General features: G+C 35.3%; 1 protein-coding gene across 2 annotated transcripts in view; it reads left to right on the top strand.

The window, feature by feature from the left end:
* CSMD3 (CUB and Sushi multiple domains 3) overlaps positions 1 to 16,397 on the top strand; it is a 1,254,780-nt gene that overhangs the window by 1,068,394 nt on the left and 169,989 nt on the right. For both annotated transcript variants that reach the window (XM_011934353.1, XM_011934352.1), the window contains 2 exons: positions 8 to 103; positions 1,709 to 1,912. In XM_011934353.1, coding sequence (XP_011789743.1) covers positions 8 to 103; positions 1,709 to 1,912 — 300 coding nt within the window. The remainder of the gene's footprint in view (positions 1 to 7; positions 104 to 1,708; positions 1,913 to 16,397) is intronic.

The following is a 16,397-nucleotide window of genomic DNA, read 5'->3' as shown; positions in this document are numbered from 1 at the left end:
TGAGTAGGAGAATCACTTCCACTGAGTTCAGGTAATCAGATCACAATTCGATTTACTTCAGTTGGACCAATAACAGCTAAGGGATTTCACTTTGTTTACCAAGGTAAGTGACCCTGTAGTCTAGAAACACACTAAGGAATGATATCATTTTCTGTGATGTATTCAGAGATTTTGAATGATGAAATCCTCTACATAAAAGCGTTTTTAAGCAGTTTTATTTTGTCCCCTCCCCCATCACTACATCACTGTCACCTTGACCAAAGTAAACAAAATCTATTGCTTCCATCATCATTCTCAGTTTAAATGCCTGATTTTCCTTCCTTCTCACATATTGTTTTCAAGACATCTACTTTTTTTCCTGACAATTCTTTACTATCTACATTTTCTATTTTCTAATAGTCTAGCACTCTAGACTATTTAGTCTAATTTAGTTTAGCACTCTAAAGTAAAGGTATAAAAATTTTGGTGCTGATGTACTTAAACATGCCAAGGAAATCAGTGTTCCATTCTAAAATTATAGTTTCTCATTCTCTCAGGAGAATTAAAATTTCTTCACAGTTTTTAGGACTTTTGTGCAATCAGAAGTTTGTTTACACAGTTTTTTCTTGCCTGTGGTAGACAACCTTCTACATTATCATTAAACCAAGTTAAGAGCCATTATTTGAAATATTTTCTTTGAAATACATATATTCATATAGTAGTTATTCTCAAATGTATCTTGCATTTTATTCCTAAGAAATGTATAAGCATTTGTGATTTGTTATTCCTATTAAACCCTCTTACCCCATTTATCAGTTGACTATAATACTATACTCTTTTATGTTAAGTAGTACTTCCCCCTGGAAACAATGTATGGTATTATGACTGTAAAAAGGCACTATAATGAATGGAATTATACTTACTCAAGTCGAATAAGAAGAATTAATCTATTTAGAATTCATCATATCATTTTTCTGGGCTATTGTCAATCTCTTTAATCACATTTGTTATGTGTTTTAAAAAGAAAAAACATCCTGTTATCATTCTATTTTACTAAACCAAAAAAAAAAAGAGACACAATTAAAGGACATACCTATAAAATCTAAACGCAATTTTAAATCTGATATTGTGTGATTATTAAAGTAAAAAGTTTTATTGTTGTTAATCTGTCTAACATATATTCTACCTAGTCCAAATGTAGTTATCTTTCTCAATAGCAAATGTGTTTGAAATTAGGTTTGTGAACATTCTATGAAACTAATAAAGTACTGTTTGCTTTTGTAAATTTTTTTTTTAATTAAGAACCAAATACTGAAAACAAAAGTAAAATTATTTGATATAACCTGACACATATTTTTTGAACTTGGTATTCTAAGCTTAAAAAGAAAAAAAATGCTTTCAGTTTTATCCCACAAATTACAAAAATATCTAACAAAAAGTACTTTGTAATATTAATGAGTCTGTTAAAACAAAAATAGAAAAAAAAATGGTTGATGTTTAAAGGATCAAAAGTAAAACTTTTCTGATAAAAAACCTTGATGATGATAACAATATTTATTTTAAATTATGTTATTCTGTCTGAAATTTAACACTTTGAGTATATATTAAAATTTTTAATTCAAGTTCTGATAAAAAGTGATGATTTCTCGAAAATGTGTTTAAACAGTTACATACAGAAATCTGTATTTGTCTACCATGTAAAATTAAAATAAATAATATTTCTATGCAGCTGTTCCTAGAACAAGTTCTACACAATGCAGTTCTGTGCCTGAACCAAGATTCGGAAGAAGAATTGGCAATGAATTTGCAGTCGGTTCCTTGGTTCTTTTTGAATGTAATCCAGGGTATATTCTCCATGGATCCATAGCAATTAGGTGTGAAACAGTGCCCAATTCTTTGGCCCAGTGGAATGATTCCTTACCTACTTGTATTGGTGAGTATATAAATTTGTGTGATCTGTGATTATACATATTTCGTATAAAAATTGATTTTCTTACATCTTTCAATTTGTTAAAATTTCAAATGTAATTATGCACTAAATTTTAAATAATTTAATAGGTATGCTTTATATAAATATGAAAAATCAGTGGAGATTTGTTGCAATTGTCTTGGTGATGAAATCAGTGAAAAACTTTTTGTTGAATTAGCTAAATAGTTTCCTCATTTACTGATTTATATGGATTTATATGGATGTAAGTACATACATATATTTCCAGGAACACAGAATCTGATGCTACTAATGTGGGATTATGAAGCACTATTATCCTTTTTTTTTTTATTTTTAATTTTTGTGAGTACACAGTAGGTGTATATATTGATGGAGTACATGAGATGTTGTGTTACAAGTAGTCAATATGAAATAAGCACTTTATGAAGAATGGGATATCCATCTCCTCAAGCATTTATTCATTGCATTGCAACAATCCAATTACACTCTTTAAGTTATTTTAAAATGTACAGTTATTATTGACTATAGTCACACTGTTGTGCTATCAAATGGTAGGTCTTAAAGCTGACTTTTCTGGAAATATTTTGCTTGGTCATCAAAAGAATTAGAAAATATGAATTTTTTTTTCTGACTCTGTTAGTTACAGATATGTATAAAAATATAAAATAATAAATTTTTTCAGTCTTTCACAAATATGGGTGGTAACATTTTGAATGAGTAAAATGCATAAGGTTAGCCAAAAATCTTATTGTTTCAAAGTTGTTTTTGCAATAGTATATCTACCTTATGTTGGTAAATAGAATGTATGCTATCTAAAATTACGGATATCTTAATAGTTTAGAATTTTATAGTATTTCAGGGTAATTATAATGATGCTTGGCTTTTGTAGCGTTCCATAGACATAGAAAATTAGAAAGTAGGGAAATTACTCTCTTCTCTGCCCCAATAACATATCTGAAAATTATTATTTTAAAAAAATACATAATATTAAATAAAAAAGAGAGTGGTAAGACTTAATTTCAGGTTATAAAATAATTCTAATGACTTGAGTTGTTTCTCATTAAAGTTACATTGGTATGTGATGTTAAAAATAAGATTTTATTTTATTTTATTTTATTTTATTGCTAAAGAGTCTTGCTCTGTTGCCAGTCTGGAGGGCCATGACATGATCTCAGCTCCCTTTCAACGTCTGCCTCCCAGATTCAAGCCTCCTGCCTCAGCATTCCGAGTAGCTGGGATTACAGGATTGCACTCCCATGCCCAGTTAATTTTTGTATGTTTACAAAATACAAAAGGGACCAGGTCTCACCATGTTGTCTAGGCTGGTATCAAACTCCTGGCCTCAAGTAATCCACCCGCCTCAGCCTCTCAGAATGCTGGGATTACAGGTGTGATCTACCACGCCCAGCTGAAAATAATACTTTTTAAAATAAAAGATAAGCAGAAATTTTGTTTTATTTTTGTTTTAATTTTAATAATCTTAGTAGTCCACTCTCCATAGGGAAGAATGAGTGTGTATATTGACACATAATAGACAATCATAAATATATAAAATTACTTTTCAATAACACATTTTGCCATATGAAAATGAATTATATTTGCCATTCTTATTTTTAGCTTTTTAAAATACATTTGTTCACATGTCAGTTCATAGGTCATTAGAATAAAAAATAACCTTAAATTGTGAAATAACATAGAAGGTACATTCATTTCTACTGAGAAGAAATCAAAGATAAATCTGTTGAAATGCATTCACAGGATATGTTATGTGGTTTTTTTTTTTTTTTTTTTCGGAGTCTCGCCCTGTCGCTCAGGCTGGAGCGCAATGGCATGATCTTGGCTCACTGTAACCTCCGCCTCCCAGGTTCAAGCGATTCTCCTGCCTCAGCCTCCCAAATATCTGGGATTACAGGCACCCGCCACTATGCCCTGCTAATTTTTTGTTTCTTTTAGTAGAGACAGTGTTTCAACATGTTAGTCAGGCTGGTCTTGAACTCCAGACCTCGTGATCCACCTACCTCGGCCTCCCAAAGTGCTGGGATTTAGGCACGAGCCACCCGACCCGACCAGGATGTGTAATTTTTATAGAATATATTTGCTTTAAGTAAAATATATTTTTTTACCATTTAAATCAGGACATTGTCAACAATTGTGCTAGGATAATGGTATAAACTGGGCTGTCACAAATAACTAGGAAAGATAGATGGTCATTTGATTTCTCTAGGAATTTGATATTGTCACTCCCACCCCCCCCAAAAAAATATACCTAGCATATTTCACAGTGCATTTTTTTCTTACAACAAATATTTTAATTTTTTCCGTGACAATAAATGGAACCTGAACTATTCTTGTATTATTCTATTATTTGTCAAATGACCACTTAAAAAAATAATTTAAAACACTAGAAGACTGTAAATGACTCTTCAATTTTCTTATCTTTTAGCTAAATAACCACAATTTCTGATTTCTGATATTTATAATTTTCTTAATGCCACTATTTGCCAATCCTATCGTCTGAATATTTATTCTCTCCCTCTCCCCACCACCCCCCACAACACACAAATTCTTATGTTGAAACCTAATCCCCCGCCGGGCGCGGTGGCTCAAGCCTGTAATCCCAGCACTTTGGGAGGCCGAGACGGGCGGATCACGAGGTCAGGAGATCGAGACCATCCTGGCTAACACGGTGAAACCCCGTCTCTACTAAAAATACAAAAAACTAGCCGGGCGAGGTGGCGGGCGCCTGTAGTCCCAGCTACTCGGGAGGCTGAGGCAGGAGAATGGCATGAACCCAAGAGGAGAAGCTTGCAGTGAGCTGAGATCCAGCCACTGCATTCCAGCCTGGGTGACAGAGCAAGACTCCATCTCAAAAAAAAAAAAAAAAAAAAAAAAAAAAGAAACCTAATCCCCCATGTAGGAGTATTAAGAGGTGGAGCCTCTGGAAGGTGACTAGGTCTTGGAGGCTCCACCCTCAGGAATGAGATTAGTACCTTTATAAAGTAAGTCTGAGGAAGCATATTCAGCCTTCTGCCATGTGAGAACACAGAAGGCACTGTCTATGAAGCACTGAGCAAGCCCTCACCGAACACTACATCTGCTGGCACCTTGATCTTAGACTTCCCAATCTTTAGCACTCTAAGAAATACATTCCTGTTGTTGACAACTTACCTAATCTGTGGTATTTTGTTTTAGCAGCCTGGATTGTCTAAAAAAGACCCATTCCATGCTAAGTAATTTAAATACATATTTGATGTAATCCTCTGACAAATCTATGGAACTGTTACTTTTGGAATGTACAGATGAATAATCTGAGTCTGAAAGAGGTAAAATAGTTCTTTTTAAAGTGGTAGAGCCATGGTAAGGGTTAGAGTGGAGGCAGGATTTAAGACTAAGTTTTCCTACCTTTATACCTAAATTAATTGATAGATTACTGCTTCTGTTTATGTTTTGACTTACAAACTATTTCCCAATTACATTTATGCCTTATTTATTATACAGAATTGCTGACTCTATAAAAGTACATTTTTGACAGTCCACAAGTATAGGAGATAAATCAGCTGGACTTGATGTTCCACCTATCTTGTGCCTACCAGAGAGCTGGGGTTAATAGGGCAGAGAGATCTTCCCCTTAGGTACTTGTACTCTAATAAAGACAAAACAAATAATGTCCTCTTTTCTGAACCACAACACATACAACACAATACATTGACTTCATACTCATGAAATATTATAAATAACATTTATAACATTCTGAGCTAAAGGAATCACGAGCTAAAAGAAATTTTTCTATATGTCAATGCCAAAATTAGTCATGCTATATGCATAAATTGGAAATTACATTGCTTGAAATCAGTTTAATAATTGAAGACAGACACATAATAATAACTCTCTTCAAAACTCACAGTAGATTTTTAAATCTTTTTCTATAAATACTAAGAATCATTGTTTCTGCCTCACTTTCCCCAGTAATTATTTACATAATTTCTGTTCACTTTTAATACATTTACATAGGTATTGATAGAAAATATCAATGCTGTAAAAATAGAAGAACTTAGATAAATAGTTCTCTTTACTTAGTTTCATATAATCTACTGTAAAAACAGAGTAATATAATGACAAGGAAATTCATAAACTAGTTCATTAATCTTTAAATATCATCAAAACCCCTTTTATTCCTTTAGAGTGTTCAAAGAACCTACATATGCCAAGAATTGAAATGTAAATGAGTGAATTAATCCTTAAAGGTTCTGTTTGTATATTTATGACGTTAATGTGCTAATTAATGTGAGAGGTTGTAAAGAATTATGTAAAATTGAGTGAAATCATCAGAGCTGGGAATTGTACTAAATTATCAGCACAAGAGTTGTGGGTGAATGTCTTGGCTTTGTCCGCATGACTGAATTGAGGTGAGTTACAATAAGATCCTGGAAAATTTACATAATCTCTGATCTTCAAATCCCATATCAATAAAACAAGAAAATAAGAGAACTTCTTCATAGGTTCATTATGACTAAATGATTAAAAGCCTTGGCTTAGTTCTTAGAACTTAATAAGTACTAAAAAATTAAGTTGTTTTTGTCAAATAATCCACCACAAAATCAAGAGAGAAGATTCCAATTCCAAAAGTATTCATTGCAGAATATAGGACTTAATATGCAGTACTGATCAAGTATTTGATACTATTGATTTTAATTTGTTGATATTTTATTTTTAAAGCTATTTAAAGTTATTATGTGGAAAATGTCCCTTCTACAGAAGATGTTTGCATTTTGGAAAAGGCTGAAAGCGTTAAGTACTGTCATCCTTTCCAACTTTAATTTAGGGTTTCTTGCATGTTTGACTTTTATTTGCATTTAAAATTTATAAGCAAGTTTTGGAAAATGTGTTGATTGTATTGAAAATAGTAGTAAATCTTTATTAAAATGTACCATTTAGGAGGACAGTGAAATTTCCACCAATTAATGCATTCCAGGCCAAATGGTTGAGGAGTATACTTAAAGAAATAAACATTTTGGTTTGTTTTCATTATTGGCAAATTTTTTTAACATAAAATAAAAACAAAGTTAAAATAATTATTACTACAATTTTAATAGGCCTTAGAAATATATATTTAACCAATGTTTATGCTCTGCTTTTCTTCTTACCCTAAAAATTTAAACATCACATTATCCAAAGAAATATATTTTCTTATGTCCATGAAGGCATGCAGATGAGACAGAGTTAGAAAGAGGCAAGATAAAGATGGGAGAAATGATCTGTAGCATTAAAAAGAGAGAGAAAAGGAAAAATAAAAAAAAATAGCAAAATAGCAAGTGAAGTGACTGAAGAAAGAGAACATTTGAAGAGAATATTTGTGAAACATAGAATAGAGAATATGGGAATATAAATTTCACTTTGTTTTTATTTTTATTCTTTTTGAAATCGAGTCTTGCACTGTCACCCAGGCTAGAGTACAGTAGCACGATCTCCTGCAACCTCTGCCTCCTGAGTTCAAACAATCCTCCCACCTCAGCCTCCCAAGTAGCTAAGATTACAGGCATGCACCACCATGCCTGACTAATTTTTTTTGTATTAGTGGAGACTGGGTTTCATCTTATTGGCTAGGCTGGTCTTGAACTCCTGACCTCAGGTGATTCATCTGCCTTGGTCTCCCAAAGTGCTGGGATTACAGGTGTGAGCCACCGCACCTGGCCCAAGACTATAAATTTTAAACCATTAACCATTTGTGTCTGAAACCCAAGAAAGCCCCTATTCTACATGATTATCACAAAGTGTTTTTGTATTTCAAATGTATCAATTGATTAATTCTAGCATTTTAGCCATCAAATATAAAAACCTATATAAAAAGAGTAAGGTGATACTATCCAACTAAGGATTTATCTCAGCAAGTACAGTAGCTCATACCCGGAACTAAAGTCTATGAAAGACTTTAGGCTTTTATCTATTCTATTACTGATATTCCACCTCAGTAGTGAATGCTAGTTTACTATTCTCAACCTAGATTCAGCCAGAACTCACTTCCTACTTTTAGGGCAAAAGATGAGCTACCCAGGAACCCACACTATCTCTCTGTCAGAGGTCCAGCAGTCTGTAGTTTCCTGGGCTTTTTGAGAACCCTGATACTGCATTCATCAGGAGTCATTAGATATAGAACAGACTACCTTTAATTTTGCACGGATTTTTGCTATGGTCTAAATATTCATTTTCCCCATTTTTTTGTGTAGAAATTCTAACCCCTAAGGTGATTGTATTGGGAGGTGGGGCCATTGGGAGATGACCAAGGGGATTAGTGTCCTCATAAAAGCAACACCAGGGATGTTACTAGTTGGACATCCAAGAGGGATGTCCCTCTACCATGTGAGGACACAGCAAGAAAATGGCTGTCTATGAACCAGGAAAAGGGTCCTCATCAGATACTGAATCTGCCAGTGCTTTAGAAAGCTTTGATTTCCCAGCCTTTACAACTATAAGAAATATATTTCTATTGTTTATAAGCCACCACCTAGTCTATAGTGTTTTGTTATACTAGCCTGAAAAGACTAAGGCAGAAAATTGGTACCAGGAGTGGAGTTCTACTGTAACAAAAACCTAAATATGTGGCAGCAGCTTTGGAACTGGGTAACAGGTGTAGGCTGGAAGAGTTTGAGATGCATGCTAGAAAAAGCCTACATTGTTGTGAAAGGACTGTAAGGGGAAATTCTGATGAGGGATCAGAATAAGAGGAGGAAAGCTCTAGAGAAAGGCACCATCTTTTTACTAAAATATCTAAGGGGTTATGAATAGAATATTGGTAGAAATGTGGATAGTAAAGCCAATACTGATGAATCTTTAGATGGAAATGAGGAACAAGTAGTTGAACAATAGAGGAAAGAATATTATTGTTATATTGAAGCAAAGATTTTGCCACTTTATAACAAAAGTGGCTGATTATGTTCATGTTATGGAGTTTTCTGGAAGGTAAAACTTTTAACAATGAAATTGGATATTTGGCTAAGAAAATATCTAAGCAACATGTTAATGGTTCAGCTTGGCTTCTCTTGACTGCCAATGATTTAAACATGGAATTGTTAATTGATTGGAAATCAGAGCCAGGCACAGTGGCTCACACCAGTAATCCCAGCACTTTGGGAAGCTGAGGTGGGCAGATCACAAGGTCAGGAGTTCGAGGCCAGTCTGGGCAATGGGAAACCTGTCTCTACTAAAAATACAAAAATTAATCAGGTGTGGTGGTGGACACTTGTAGTCCTAGCTACTCTGGAGGCTGAAGCAGGACAATCACTTACTTGAATCCAGGAGGCAGAGGTTGCAGTGAGCCAAGACCATGCCACAGAACTCCAGCCTGGCTGACAGAGCAAGACTCTGTCTAAAAAAAAAAAAAAAAAAAAGGGGGAATCAAAACTTCTATATTTTAAAAACTTTCAACCTACTTGTATTGGAAAAATTAGAAGACCTATTCAAAAGAGAACTTTAAGAGTTTAGCCAAGGCGAGTGGATCACCTGAAGTCAGGAGTTTGAGACCAGCCTGGCCAACGTGGTGAAACCTGGTCTCTACTAAAAAATACAAAAATTAACCGGCATCCCAGCTACTTGGGAGGCTGAGGCAGGAGAACTGATTGAACCTGGGAGGCAGAGGTTGCAGTGAGCCGAGATCGTACCACTGCACTCTAGTCCAGGCAACACCGTGAGACTCTGTCTTAAAAAAAAAAAAAATGTTTGGACAAGTACTGTTTGATAAGAAGACTGGTATGAACTGACCATCTCAATAGAAGCTAGAAGCTATTCATCAATACAATGCAAAGATTAGTCAGCCATCTAAACAGAAGTCAGGACCTATTGTCCAAAACAAAGGAAGAATGAATCTGAATGCATTTCAGAGATCTAGGCTGCCCATCCAGTCACAAGCCCAGAGTGCAAGGGCCTTGGAGTCAGATTTCAAAGGAAGGGCCTTAAGCCCCAGGCTCTGATTCATGCAGTCTGCTTGACTACACAGGAATAGTTCCTGTGGGTCTGGTTCACCATGCCCTGTACCCAGTAAAGTTATGGAGATGTGGTTGCCTGTATGTAGATTTCAAAGGGTGTCCTGGAAAGTCTCTCTGCCCAGACAGAGATCTGCCATAGGGGTCATGTGGATGGCCCCACAACTTTAGCATTACCTTATGGGAAAATGCCCAGTGGAGCTACAGAGGTGGGGCCACCCATATGATGGTGAAACAGTAGAGCCACTGATGTGATGGTAGTCAGGGAGATCCACAGGCATGAAACTCTAATCTGTGAGAGCTGTGGTATGTATTATGCCCAGCAAAGTCACAGAAGTAAGATTATAACCTCCAGTAGGTCCAGAATATGGAAACTTCCCTGCAATGTGTCTGGGAGGAGACCTCCAACCTGTGAGTCTAGGAGGTGAGACCATAGGCCCAGTGGGACTGAAGAACAGAGCATTAAACCAAAAAAGATTTTTCTTGAATTTTAAAGCTTTGGTTCTGCTTAAGATCTGTTACCCCTTTCTTCTGCCCTGTTTTTCTTTTTAGGAATGGAAATATCTGTGCTGTGCCTGTCTCACCATTGTATTTTGAAAGTAGATAATTTGTTTGATTTTACAGACTCACAGCTGGAGGGCAGTTTGCCTCAGGATGAATCTTATCTTAAAGTGTCACCCATATGTGATTGACGTGATATTTAGATGAGACTTTGAACATTAGACTTTTCGTTGATGCTGGAACAAATTACAACTTGTGGGGCTATTGGGATGGAATGAATGTATTTTGCATGTGAGAAGGACATTAATTTTGGGGACCAGCAGCAGAATGCTGTAGTCTGAATGTTTGAATCCCCCAAATTCATATGTTAGAATCCTAACTCATAAGGTGGTAGTATTGGGGGCAGGGATTGGAAGGTAGTTATGAGGGCAGAGCTCTCATGAATGGGATTAATGCTCTTATTAAAGAGACCCCAGAGAGATCTCTAGGCTGTTTTACCATGTGAGGACACAGCCAGAAGACGGTGATATATAATCCAGGAAAGGGGCCCTCAGCAGACACCAAAACTACCAGTGCTGATTTCCCAGCTTCCAGAACTATGAGAAATAAATTTCTTTTGTTTATAAGCCACCCATTCTATGGTATTTTGTTATAGCAACCTGAACAGAATGAAGCAGTTTGAAAGTACATATCCAGAGATAGAAAATTGTGTCAGATGACTTGTATTATCTGCCAAGATCGCATGAAAAAGACGTATTACCTTATACCATTTTAAAAATATTCTTCCTTGTGGAACAGGTGTAAATCCAGAAAGTTGACAATATGACAGATGGATATACGGGGTCTGTGTGAAAGAAGAAATAGAAAGGTGATGATTCTAAATGACATTCAGAAGACAGACCAGTTTAGGTTTTACCATTTGGTCCAACTACTAATCTTTACATAAATGAAAATACAGTTTGCGTTTCTATTTTTAACCACAAATATTTTTAGCTTCAAAATGTTCTGAATAAAAATGGTCATGTCTTAAAATATTTTTAAGATAGAAAAAGCACAGTGTCTTAAATATTCAAATACGAGAGTCAAGTACAGAGCTATCTTATGTTGATATCAAAATGTTCTCTTTAATTTGTGCTCCTTTTCAACATCTGTTAACTGCACAAAACATCTGCCCCAAGGTCTTTGAATTTCTCATTTCCTCTGATTGGAACAGATATCTTTTTGTCTCACTACATCATTTCATTGACGTCTCCTATCTTTCTTGGCCATCCTATCTAAAATAATTTTCTGCCACCCATCAACCATTTACTCTTTATATCATTACCTTTACCGCAGCCATCGAAATGTATTATGTATAATTTTTGGTTGTAAAACATTTCTTAATCTGTCTTAATTGTCCCCCTTTCCATTGTCACTATATTGGTTTTGGGGTCAATCGAAAGAGGACTTGGCACACAACAGGTGTTCAGTAAACTTTTGTTCAGTGAATGGATTTTAGTAAATTACTGTATCAATTTCCTGAATATCTGTAGAGGGTCTGACAACCCTCACCAACTTCCCAAGTCCAAGGTCCATATTTTTTCCATTTCAGTATCCACCACATGGTGATACTCTTACATACTTTCCTGGCTTAGACCTTTACAAATCTGAGGTTTCAAACTCTTCTGACATCTGCAGAAAGATATGTATGTTGGTAAAACGCAAGCAATAGATTTACATATTATGTGGGGAGCTTTATTCTGAGAGAGAGCAAATTCTCTATTTACACTTTACAGTTTAGATATAATCTTTGACAGCCTATTTACAGGATTTTATACATGATGATTGTTTTTCTCTATCTTCACAGTTCAATGAATGCTCAGTTAACAGCTTAAGCCAAGTGAGCATCCAATTGAAACCAAAACAATACTGCTTTCTACATTCCTAATGATTTCCCTGTCAATTGTGTCCTTTCCGTTTCACAGTTCTTATTTTTACTATCAACACTGTCTTTTTTTTTTTCTGTCACAGTAAAGCACAAGAAAATGTTCAGTAATTTTGCACACACTGACATACTAAAACTAAACTGTTGATTGGAAAGCAGCCCCATTAGACATGATATGTGAGTTGTGCTTATAGTTAAAATACTAAATTAGAAGATACACAAACTTTAACAACTGGTTTGTAGACAATATTTAATAATCTTGTACAAAGCATGTAGTTCCAAGCCTTTCTTAATTACAATACAATACAATAAAATTTTATTTAAAATAATTAGAGCTGAGACCAATGTAAAAATGAAAAATAAAACTTATGCTGAAGATTGAGTTTTTATCTTCCAAATTTGACCTTTTTACACTTCACATTTCTTAAACTCTTCAGTCTCCTAAACCCCCAGGCTCTCCTCCATTTTAGACGCTGTGATTCAAATAACCCCCTGCAGCCACTAATAGCTGTGACAATATATGGCCTTAGGCATAAGTACTTCTGTTAGTGGGAGGTCTTTTTTGAAAAGCCCCAGAAGCCGCCACCTACTCGCCTTAGGCAAAGAGTCTTTAATTAGCTGCTTATCTGATCAGCTTATCTGGTTCTGTTTTTTTAAGTTCTTTAGAGACTCAGAAAGAACTACTTTTACTTGAAAGTCTCCATGGCAACACCTGTCTACTTCATCTTTTCTTAGAATGGGAAAAAATTCATGAAGAAATATATACAAAATCTCCATCTTATTCATTTATCCATTTATTCATCTACCCATTCATCCATGAAAAAGTTATTAAATACAATAATAAATAGCAATTTTTAGCATTTGAATGAAGCACTATTAAGCATCTCATTTAGTATTGACATCAACTTTGGAAGGTAGATACAATTATCTCTATTTTACAGGTATTAAAACCTCTTGGCTTAGATAAAAAAGCAGAATTTGATTTGAACCTAGGCTGCTTGATTTGAAGGCCTGTTTTCTTAATCCACATATTATATTGAATACTGATCAGAACAGAAATTTATCATGTATCTTTTAAAAACAGGATGCAAATGTTAGATTAAGTAATATACATGAGAGTCAAATGTAAAACATTCTGTATATGGTATTGCATATCTGCTAATTTTTCTATAGCATATTTTGTTGGTAAATAAATAAAGATGATTGACATAGAATTAGACAAATATGGCTTGTTTAGGAAAATACTGGGAGATAGGAATGATGCAGGAATGATAAAGAGGTAATTTGAAAGCACAAGATATATACAGATACACAATACGTTTTTCAGTGATTTATTCATCAAGAATTTATTGAGTGCTTACTGCATGCCAACACTATTCTAAGCACTGGTGACATAGTTTTGAATAAGAATATAAGATCTTTGTCCTTACATTTTGCATTTACATTTTACATTTTAGTGGAGGAGGATAAACGTCATCAAGAAATACATTCTTTTCTTTTGGGGAGTGGTAATGCTGTAGAAAAAAATAAAACAGGAGCTGGAGTTACCAGACATTCAGAGCATGCTGCCATTTTAAACCTGAATAAAATGAAAAAAGGGAGGGATGCATAAAAGTCTTTCTTGTTGGTGAGCAAGTGTATGAACTGTTGAGGGGAGAGAGATCTTGACATGTTCAAGCCACAGTGTCTGGAACACAGTAAATGGTAGCAAAGAGTGATAGGTGATGAGTTTAGAGAGGCAGAGCAGAGGGCCAAGTCACATGGATCCTTGAAGACCATGGTGAGTTTGAAATTTTTTAACTAGTATGGGAATATATTGAGCTGTGGAGTGATGTGATCTTAATCAGTTTCTAAGAAATCACTGTAGTTAGTGTAGGGAGATGTGGAGTAGAACCAGTATGACTGATTAGAAGCCTATCAAGGTAATGGAGGGGAAAAGTAATGTGATTTGGATAGGAAGATAATGGTCACAGTGATATGAATTAGTAAGCTTTGAGATATATTTTTAAGGTGGAGCTGTTACTGATAGATTGAGAATAGATGTAAATGCAAACTTGAATGCAAGAAAGATAAATGAAGATGAATGTTAGGTTTATGCCTAAGAACTGAGTGAATGGCGGTGACATTCCCTGAGATGAAAGAGAGTGTGGATGAGGAAGAATTTCAAAGTTATTATTTTGGACATATCCATTTTGAGATACTTATTAGACATATGATTGCAAAACTCACAGAAATCACAGCTAGAGATAAACATCTGGTGTCAGAGCATATAGAAGACATGGAAGTGTATGTTATCACTGAGGGGGGACGGTGATTAGAAGACAGAATATGGCCTGGGACAAAGTTACAGAGGAGAATGAGTTACAAAAAAAAAAAAAAAATCTGCAGCCAATAATACAGAAGAAAACCAGGAGAGTATGGTGTTCTGATGGTCAAGCAAACAAAGGCTCAAAACAGATAGAGTGATCAACAGTGAGAACTAATTTTTCATAGATTAAGTAAAATACAAGTTAAGGATTGATCATATTACAACATTAATATTCTGGTGACTTTGACACGGTCATTTCACTAGAGCAGTGAGGACAAAAGCCTGATGCAATGCATGAAAGAGACGATGGAGGAAGAGGAGATAACTTGTCACTGTAGCAACATGGAAGAAAATTTATAATGCAAAGAAGGAGAAGAGTTAGGATCTTGACAAACAGACTTTCAGGCAAAAAGGTGACCTTGTTTGCTCACACTTGCATCTATTGCAAGAGACTAACATAAAAATAATATGGAAGCATAGTATGATAAAATTGTACAGGAAAACATTTGGTGCTATGGGAAACTATAGGAACTTAGCAGAGGAAAATTCCAAAGGGTTGAAGAAGTAACATTCACACTGAAAGTTCATAGATGGGTAGGTGTTAGCGAGGTGAGAGGACAGATCAAGTGACAGCAATAAGGGAGCATATTAGTTTAGAAGGCTGGACTGGGATGGGGGATTAGGATGATGAGGAGTTGGGAAATTATAGTTACATACAAGCCTGGAGATGAAGTCAGAGACGAATACAATTAACTATGTTTATCTGTAGGCCCAGCACAGTGACTCGTGACTATAATCCTAGCACTTTGGGAGGCTGAGGCAGCATTGTTTGAGTCCAGCAATTCAAGACCAGCCTGAGCAACATAGACCCTGTCTCTACAAATTAGCTACATAAAAATTAGCTGAATATCTATGCACAAATTACTGGGTGTGATGTTATACACCTGTAGTACTAGCTCTTCTGTAGGCTGAGGTGGGAGGATTGCTTGAGCCTAGGAATTTGAGGCTGCAGTGAGCTATAATTACACCACTGCACTCCAGCCTAGGCGACAAAGCCAGAGCTTGTCTCAAAAAAAAAAAAAAAAAGAAAAAGGAAAAAGAAACTATCCGTGAATTGTGAATTCAGACAATGGGGAAATTTTTTAAGGATTTTCACCAGAAAAAGCAACATGTCGTATTTTAATTTAGAAAGATAATTTTGACAGTAATTTCAAAACTATAATGCATGGAAAACATACCAGCCATAGGGAGGCCGTTTATGTGATTAATGTTGCAACTCAGAAAAAAAAAAAAAAAATATATATATATATATATATACGAGGAAAGGTTGTGGCAGTGGGGATGGTGGGGATGGAGAGGAAGAGCATCTATGAAGTATTTTTTTTTTTTTAATTGGCAGGATCAACACTTCATCAATTACTTTTTTTTTGTTCTCTTTTTTGGGTGAATATTTTAAATTTCTTCTTCTGTCTATTGCATTCCATTCTCAAATCATGCAAAACTGCTGGTTTTCTATTTAAATTGGCTAAATTAATTTTGTCTAATTTAAACATAATTTGTATATAACCCATTAACAGAGATTTGTAAGTGGGTTTCTTTTTTTTTTTTGAGATGGAGTCTCTCTCTGTCGCCCAGGTTGGAGTGCAGTGACCAGATCTCAGCTCACTGCAAACTCCGCCTCCCGGGTGCACACCATTCTCCTGCCTCAGCCTCCCGAGTAGCTGGGACTACAGGGGCCCGCCACCTCGCCCGGCTAGTTTT

The sequence above is a fragment of the Colobus angolensis genome, unplaced genomic scaffold (genome assembly GCF_000951035.1).
Source record: "Colobus angolensis palliatus isolate OR3802 unplaced genomic scaffold, Cang.pa_1.0 Scaffold134, whole genome shotgun sequence".
In the NCBI taxonomy this organism is placed as follows: domain Eukaryota; kingdom Metazoa; phylum Chordata; class Mammalia; order Primates; family Cercopithecidae; genus Colobus; species Colobus angolensis.
This window is presented reverse-complemented; position numbering and strand designations above follow the sequence as displayed.